The 9945-nt window shown below is 31.9% G+C and overlaps 1 protein-coding gene across 1 annotated transcript; it reads left to right on the forward strand.

The window, feature by feature from the left end:
• The first annotated feature begins 5510 nt into the window (after nt 1–5510).
• LOC105461976 (omega-conotoxin-like protein 1) lies at nt 5511–8201 on the forward strand. Its single transcript, XM_011708498.1, has 3 exons — nt 5511–5619; nt 6910–7023; nt 7840–8201. The coding sequence occupies exons 2-3, from the start codon at nt 6928–6930 to the stop codon at nt 7972–7974; spliced, it is 231 nt and encodes a 76-aa protein (XP_011706800.1). The 5' UTR covers nt 5511–5619; nt 6910–6927; the 3' UTR covers nt 7975–8201.
• Nucleotides 8202–9945: the final 1744 nt, after the last annotated feature.

Here is a 9945-nt window from a genome sequence, read left to right on the forward strand (position 1 = left end):
GCGCCGCTCGGTTTATCGGACTTGAAACACTGCTCTTTTGTGTGAAGTAGAAAACTTGTAACTAATAATTAAATTGACAAACAATTTTAATATCATTCGATGCTATTATGCATCAATAAATTTCCCTCCCCCCAAGCCTGTAAAGAAATTATAGGCGATCTTCACTATACGAATTTATTATTCTTCAGAGCCCATTGCTTCTAATTTAAGAATAGTTATTACTCAGGTTTATCGTGATAATAATGATACATTTTTGAGTGCATTTATTTTGTAAAAATCTCATTCATTAATAGGACATTAGTTAAAAATCTGATTTCTCATTAATTTGATTAAGCAATATATGTGATACATCATTTTGAAATAATTGAGTAGTAAAGTTGATACAAAAACGTATTAAGAAAATCTAGTTTAGAATATATTTTTAATTTTTTCATTATAATCTTTCCACAATTTTCATTATGATCTTATTGTAAAGTTTATAATGTGTATTCAAAATATAATACGATAATTATTAATTTAGAATTGCTTTAAGTTTATTTCAAGACAGCTGCATCGTCTTTGGTTTTAGAATTAACCGTCTTTAATATATATCTATTTAATAATTATTTTCAGAATTTATTCTAGCATAATCGTACATTAATATCAAAAATAAAAAGAAAATAAAAAATTATAATGCACACTGAAGTTGTACTTATACCATTAATATATATATCATTAATTCTATCAATAATATTTAAAACAAATTGGATGACTACATCCATTACTATTCGGAATATATTCGTTTACTTGAAACATTTAGCAACAACTTTTATTTTATTTCAAATAGTTAGCGGTTATATTTGATTGGATCACAAATATTTAAAAAATGATATTATTAAAATATCGGAATTATTATTAAATTTATAGTACTTAAAAAAATAAATTTTATATATTTTATAAAAAATTTCTCAAGCTTATAAGAGTTAACCCGTAGTAGACTTAAACGTTCAACAGAAATTTATTAAAAAATCTTGTTGTTACAATTTGTATAATGTAATTATTTAATAATGAATTATTTAATAATGAATTATTTAATAATGATGTGACAAAACAATAAATATAATTTGATTATTATACTATGTAATTTAGCTCTATAGAATATCAAACATTGTAAAACAATTTAACATTAATAAAATGCAAAATATAGAACTGCAATGTAATAAAAAAATCCTTATAAATACATGACTAATAATTCGATTTAAAAACGCAAGAATATAATCTTGTAACAATCTATCCAAACAAATGTTCACTTAATGTAAAGCAGACAATGTAAACAATACATTTCCGATATTTTTTATTTGCACAAGTGTGATATGAAGCTTAAATATATAACTTTGAAGATAAAAAAATAATCAGTTGATATTACATCGTTCGACCTGCATGATCGATCTGTTCTTCAAGAAAAACGGTAAGTTTTGTACATTTATTTAACTTTTTTAAATAAAAATTGCAAGTTCAAAATATAAAACTATTTATTGATGTTATATTAATAATAAAATATTTCTTGTTTTATTACTTTCGTCATTTAAATAATAAATTCACATGAAGTTAAAATGGCAATTTTTATGGAAGCATTATTATTAGGTATATTGCATACGTGTATCGAATTGTAGATATATTATGAAAAATAATAATTACAGAAAATATTGACAAGATGAAGTTCATTATTTTCACTATTTTCGTTATAATTGCCATGGCTATGGTTGCTTCAGAAGAAAAATGTAGTCCTATGTATCAATATGTAAGTATTTATATATTTTTTAAGAAAGATAATTGTTCTTCGCATTATAAAAACAGACAAAAAAAAACGATATTAAAATTGCAAAATTTTTAATTCATGTCTTGTTTTTTCTACAATTTTATAAACTTTATATTAAGATTATGATAAAAAAGGTTTAAATCTGTATCGTTACATCTGTAATATTAATTAATATTAATTTTTCATGTTTGGATATAACACGTCTTCAGTTATATTTTAAATATTTTAGTGTGCACAATATAATGATTGCTGTCGTTATTTGGAATGTTCGTTTTACGCTGCAAAATGTGTGCCAAAATCCGGCATACTTGTGCCTGGACAAGATAAGAGACCTCTTGGTCCTGGACCATATCCACCAAATATGCCAGAATAATAATATTATTATGATCGCTTAAAATTTCTTTATATCTGATCCTGTCACTATTGTTCTTTTATATTTATGCTAAAAAAGAGAAAATTTCTGTTGTAAGTAACTTTTAATAAAGATATTCAAAAACTATCAATATTCTCCGTCTTATTTAATAATAATTAATTATATATATGTAATATATATTTATAAATATATTTAATATATTTAACAATATGTATAAGAATTTTTTAATATTAACATATTTAAATTTGTATTGCTTTTGTATATAAGGTATATATACAATTGAGTGTAACATAATGGTTATCACTTATCAGTCAATTTTATTGTAATAGCAATGGTGCATATAATATCTTTGTGTTGTCTGCATTTATATTACATGTAAAATCTCAGTTATTAATAAGATAATAGTTAAGAAAAGTATCTAATTAATTTTCTTGTCAAATTATATGTGATATATAACGTCGTTCTAAATAATTACGTATTAAGAAAATTTAAAAAATCTAGTTTAGAATATATTCTTAATCTTTATTATAATTATGACATTTCCAAAAAGTTTAAATGTGTATTCAAAATACAATAATTATTAATTATAACAGTAATTATTAATTTAGGATTGCTTCAGATCTATTTCAAGGCAACTGCGTCGCTCAATATCTTTAATTTTATAATTAGTGCCGTCTTTAATTTAATATTCAATATTTACTTTTAAAAAGCATTTTAGCACAATCGTAAATTAAGTAATATCAAAAGTAAGTAAACGAAAACAAAAATGCTTATAGAATTACTACGTGCGTACTGAAACTGTACTTACACACAATCATTAATTCTTCGATAATGATTAAAACGAATTAGACGACCGCGCCCATTATTATTTGGAGGGATTATCGTAAATATATCTGCGGGCATAATCGGATGTGCTTGAAATTTAATATCTATTATTACATGCTATAGTTTCTATCATAAACGTTATGTTTAGTTGTTTTAGATGCATAATTAAATATACATCAATTAAACAACGAGATAATGCGCATGTAAAAAGCTCGATGTGTATTATTACTGGTACTTTATAGATATAATTAAAATTAGATAAAAAACAATTTTAGGCAATAAAACTTCCTTTTCATGGAATGAACGTACACGCAGGAATTTACTTCATTCATATGCGGATGAATGTTTAAAACATCTTGCCGATAATTGAATTTAAAAAAAATATTTTTTGTTAATCGACAAAAATTGCAATTGAATTTTTTGTTTCTTTATTGTATAGGCAGAATAATAAATGTTGCATCAAGTGAGCTGCATATGCAGGAATTCGACCGGGTATTTTGCTTCTTAGCACCAATTGCATTCATATTATGAAATAGTCAATCCGCGATCGTAAACGTCACTTAATTACAGAGCAATTGGTCAACTATTACATGTTGTTTCGACAAAAGTAACATGATTGTGTAAAACTCTATAAACGCTACAGAAAACACATGTGTTCACGGACAATATAAATGCAATATAAATGAGCATGATATTTAATAATATAGAAATAATTGGTATTATGTTGCACTTTGTTAAACTGGATCTGACATACGCACGTAGGTACTCTTTATACGTTTATATTTTCACCAATTAAATGCAAATTCTCGGGTATTTATATTGTTCCGTATTAATTTTCAACAATATGTATACAGTCAAAATCGGTAACGCATTTTGTATCGCAGGCGCAGGATGAAAGCTGTTTAAATATATTTTCTAGTTACTGCTTAACTCCCCGACCCGCGAATTTCCGATTCAGTCAGTGTCAGATGTAAACGCGGAAACATACTTCGGTGGATTATCCTGTCTTTTTATCGAATGTTTAGATACGAGAATTTGAGATGCAAGATTTATAAATTTTTTCTAAACACACACACACACACATAAAACGTATGCATATATATATATATATATCCATTCGCGTCATGTATCTTGCAATATCCCTTAATACGTAAATTGACACACCAAAAAGCGACAGAAAGCTCGACGGCACTTGAGTCGAACGTACACGGCGGTAAATCCGTGAAACGCGAATGTCGCTTAAAAGCGTCAAGTGTGCTGCCACGGATGTACTAAAAAAAAAGAAAAAAAAAAGTTAATTCGGCTCATGATGTGTCGCAGCTTCGCCGATGACAGGAAAAAAACCCCGACTATTTCTATTCAGCTACTATGAGCGAACAAAAGGACAATGCTACCGGATGATTCAGTTTCCTTTCCTGTTGTTTCCTGTCAACCGAATTAAAGAACAAGAGCGCGCTTTGTCGGGGAATCAATGGAATGCACGAGGCGCGCAATATGCACTCGATAGAATGCCGCGGCGCAAAGGGCAAAAAGCACTTGTGCATTCGATACTGCTGAAATGGAAAGGGAATATCAGCGGAAGGCGCCTCTCTTTTTGCATTCTCATTCCGTCGTGCGCGCGCGCGTATATAAGGTGATCCGGTAATAACCGAAATCCGTAAAGTAATTTGTCCCGCTTGTGCGAGCCGCGGATTGACGTAACGGACGGCCGCGGAGCGGTGCGATTTACTTCCGCTTTACTAAAGCGTTTATTAACTTCACCGGCATTCACGTCGCAGTTGCTCGCGTTAACTTCGAAATAAGTGAGGGAACTCGCGAGCATTGAGGACATCAATTTTCCTTAACACAAAGTTAAGTATTTCTTATGCAAAGAAATTTCTCGCTCTTTACTTGAAAATGTTTTATTCCATTGCATACGTATAAGAACGTTTCAGAAAAACCACGTACATTTCATTTAAATAAGATAAGGATAATGAAAAAAGTTTTACGACTTGGTTAACGTCGCAAATGTGACGAATAACGGAAATCCCGTCAATTCGAATATCTCGTAAGATTATACATTATTTTTATGTAAAGCATTTTTGTTTATTGTAAAAACCTAATCACAGCCGATAAAGAATAATCTTACCCGACCCCGCTTTCTTAGAACCAATATTGGAAATGGTAAATAAATAAGTATCGAGAGATAAAGATACAGCATGAATACTTTCAAAGAATTTGTTCTTAAAAGAGTCTAGCACACTTAGCACACTTTTTAAAACATAATGACTAACTTGAGAAATTAAATGAATATGTAAGTAACGTCGTTAAATAAAATATCAATAAAATGTCAATAAATGGAGAAAGAGAAACATCTGTTACTGTGATACGTAGAATATAAGCAACATACATACGCACGCAAACATGTAAAAATGTAATTATAGACACTACATCGTGCTACGTGTGTGAGAAAATATAACGACTTCTCCCTAATTGGTTATGCATCGTCAGATACGTATACATTGGCAGATTTACTTGTGTAAGTGATCGTATAAATGCTTTGACCACTGTAAACTAAGAATCCAGTCGAGGTCGAGCTCTTGAGACGGTTAGATCTGAAGAAGAATTTTTCTCAAAGCATCTGGTGAGTATTTATTTGTCAATACAAATTATATATAATTTATTTACATTGTAATTTGTCACATCAGATATTTTTTACAAAATCTATGAAATAGAAGGATTAAAAACATTGGGTAAATAATACAATGAGTCGCGCATGCAACAAAAATTGATACTTATTGTAAAATGTACATAAATTGTTTACTATTTATTAAATAACCAAAAGATCAATAATAAATTTTAATGAACTGAAGTAATAAATTTAATCTTTAGAAAGTTATTGTGTTGTCGATTTATTTAAGAGCTTCAATTATATAATCATTTATTGATACAATTATATTGATAATATTACAAGTGCCACAATTGTCGCGCATATAATAAAAATTGATACTTATTGTAAAATACTTATTGTGTATATAAATTGTTTATTAAATAGTCGTTAGAAAATCAAATGATAAATTTTAGTGAAGTGATCATCGATTTAGTGACATCGATAAATTTAATCTTTAGAAACTTATTATACTAAATCGATCTATTTAAGAGCTTCAATTATACAATCATTTATTCATATACTATAGATATATTAATAATATTACAACTGTCATAAATGTCACTATTTGCCATAAATTTCTAATTTTGACTGTTATCGTAAAGTAATTACGACAAAATAAAATATTAAAGTCCCAATTAAAAATACTTTAATATTATAGATCAATTTAAAAAGTTGTAAAATTTAGGAAATCAAAAAGAGAGATATATATATACATATATATATATGTATACAAAATTTACAATAGTAGATGTATGTTAACATTACAAAATTTAAATGTAGTAAGCCAATTTTTTTCTGATTTACTGCTTGCTATTAAATAATAAAGCATTCGCTTACGATTAAAATAATTGTATAGTTTTGCAGTCAACAACATATTAGGAACATATTCCGTAACCGAGTGGTAAATTGCAAGATACGGGTCTAGAGTTTAACGGTTACTTCGCCTATTGAAGAACTAATTGATTCAGGCCTTGATGATTCATTCGCAAATACCTGTAACTTGCTGCGCAAGTATAAAACTCACGGTCGACTTATCGCATTATATAAACTGAAGATTCATGAATAGTCCGAACGCGTCACGCATAAATTAGGAATTAAAATTGGGTATTTATTTAGAATAACAAATGAGTCGTTCTATATTCCGATGCAATTAGAATAATCTTGAGCAATTTGAAAAGTGACTTTTTGACAGACGTTAGACCATCGATTTGAAATGCTCTTCATTACTCTCGCATCTCTAATCCGCAAATTGTTTGATTGCAGAAATACGTCGCTGAGAAGATGGCGAAATTAATGCTGTTCGTCTTTGTAACGTTGCTAGCAGCAACTCTTATCATGGGCGCTACCGATAAGACGTGCGGTCGACACGGTGACCCTGTTAGTATTCTTGCATGATTTATTTTTCTGATAAAGCCGCTTTTTCTTCCATGCTCGATTTATAAAAAATACGCATTACTGCTATAATCAGCGAGGAAAATGAGGCAAACGATTTTGCCATCTTCATAATGGAATGCTGAACGATTCATATAACTATTTGCAAATAGAGAAATTGTATCAATAGCGGACAATTAGTATATTAGACAAAAATTAGGAGATTTTAATCTAATGTATAAAAAATGCAAGCGTATAATTTTAGCGGTTTATGAAATCTACTTAGAATAATGTAAAATCTATTTTATATACTTTTTCGAAGTTTAGCTTTTTAAATTTTTTTGTACCGTTTTAATTCAATATTTTTAATAATCAATTTTTGTATATTGTTATATAGAGTATCTAATAAACTGCAGTATTGGCAAGCAGATAATTCGTTGTGAAAAAGCGAGTAAAAAATGACAAATAAATTTTTTTATTATTAGACCATGTTCCAATATATACTGTCAGTACTAAAAATTTATAGTGTACGTAACGCGAACTATAGATTTTCAGTACTGGCAGTACATATATCGGAACACGGTCTTTAAAAAGCTTTTATTTTTGTGTGTTTCACTTGTTTTTCACAAGAAACCTGCTCGCCGATTGTACAACGTCATTATCCGCGAAAATTCCGCATATATCTTTTCTTCACATGCAAATATTTTCTTGAAAAAAAAACTGACATGTTTTTTTTACGTTCAGATTTACAGACATTTATTAACACTTTTCAGTTTAAATTGAATTGATGTCATGAATAATGGATTGTTTATCAAATTTCAGTGCGCTTCTGTACCGCGGTGCTGTGACGGTTTGAGATGTCATCCTTATGCAAACAGATGTCAAGTCATAATTACTGAGGAGGAATTGATGGCTCAACGTGAGAAGATTTTAGGCCGAAAGGGCAAAGATTATTAGTACGCAGATAAGTTTTATATATCGGGATATAATGGACGACGATTCTATTAATCTGCTCTGGCTTGGATCCGAAGACTGCGTTTCGAGGAATTAGTTATTAATGTATAACACTTTGTGTAATAATCAGAAAATTAATATAGTATATATTATATATATTGTATATTCGTAGATATAAGCAATATCTTTTGACAAAAAATGAGATTAAAAACGTAAATTGAAAGAGTTCATTTTGTCTATCACAATTTCTTTTTTTTTTTTCTAAAAAGTGTGATGCACTTTTCGTAAACAGAAGACGAATTGTCGGAGGAGAATAGTAACAAAATTTCATCCCATCGATTTATTGCGCTATCTTATTAATTTGCGTCGGCCCTGTAATTCGAAGAACTTTCCGAAATAGCGTGTAATCGCATGCATCGTTATCGGATTTCTCAGCGACAAACTATAATGCGCACTTCAAAAGGACTCGCTCGTCGGCGCGGAATGACGAAAAAGGACACTCGAGGATTGCCAAGTGACGAAAATTTTCGAGCGGACAGATCCGTCGCGACGATCCCGTCCCCCCCTCCCCCACCGGCTTTGTCCCGTCCACCCCTCTGTGCACCTCTCTCTACGCTCGCGCGTCCCGTCCGTTATATTCGAGGACATTTAAATTCACTATCTCCTATCTCGGTTTACCGTACACTCGTTAAAAGGCGAGGCCTTTGTTCGATAAAAAGACTCCCGCCGCCCCGGTGTATCCGCAGAACGGAGTAAAAATCCCACCGGATCCGACATGCTACGTGGCGTGCGAAGGACAGGTACACGCGCGCGCGGGGGGGAGGGAGGGGCGGTCCGCCGGGGTGGTTTAATAGCATCGACTTATCTTTCGATAAGCCCGCGCGCGCGCGCGCGCGCTACACCCGCAGAAACCCGCCATATGGCCGGTCGATTCGGAATCGCCCGTGAACGATTTCTTTCCTGCACGTTCTCCAGATTACGACGGATAAGTTAATGACACATAAAGTTATTGTCATGGTTGCCGTATCGGCGTTCCAAATCCCCCTGTTCGCGCGACTCGTGCGCGCGATATCTCTGTGTACGTGTATATACCTATCTCCGCGGCGATTATATTGAAAATAATGCGCCTTACACGTAAATGACTGAGAAGATTGAAACGTTGTCCCCGCGCGACGACAGCAATTTTACCGAGTACTTAAATGCGATCGGCGCTAATGAGAGTTCGCGAAATTTCGAGAAGTTTCTCTCCATAATATTCCACTGAACATATTTCATCGACGGCGCGGAGGAGAGAGGAGTGAAGGGGGGGAGGGGAGGAAAGAGACGGCCTTTGTAAATTTGAAAAGTAGGTGGACTTTGATTCAAAGACCAAAAGCTTCTTCGGTTCGTTATACAAAATTTCCGCCGTGTTCCAATCTCATTAGCGCCGGCTTAAAGTTAAGCGCCCCAACTCTTTTGCGCCGGACCGCACGTGCTCTTTGACCGTCGCAGTGTTTTAACAGAAATCTAACCTTCTTGACAAATTAAAGACGGACGGTGTATACACGCACCTTCGCGATCAACAAAAAGGAAAACGTATAGATCGTTCTATTAAAAAAAAAAAAAAAAAAAGTATGCCCGTATACCTGAAATTTGCTCACAATCTCGTTGCCCGCGCCGAGTTTGCCACTAATCCGATTGAATTTACGCAACTCTTTGATCCTATTACCTTCGATTTGCGAAACTGCACGATTTATTTATTATCGTAATATTTCACAATTAATGCAATTATAATCTCCACAAAATTCCAAGCTTGTAACAGGCAAATGTAATTCGCTCGCGCTTTAATTTTCTGCGAATCTGCGCCTGTTGCGACATCGATAAGGCAAAAGAGTTCTGTACGTGTGCAATCGGTTGCTAGTAAAGACGTCACCTTGCAAATATTTGCGCGCTGTCCCTTATCGTGCCCCAGCTTAATTGCCATATGGCGTATAC

Source organism: Wasmannia auropunctata, unplaced genomic scaffold, assembly GCF_000956235.1.
Source record: "Wasmannia auropunctata unplaced genomic scaffold, wasmannia.A_1.0 LD273700.1, whole genome shotgun sequence".
Taxonomy (NCBI): domain Eukaryota; kingdom Metazoa; phylum Arthropoda; class Insecta; order Hymenoptera; family Formicidae; genus Wasmannia; species Wasmannia auropunctata.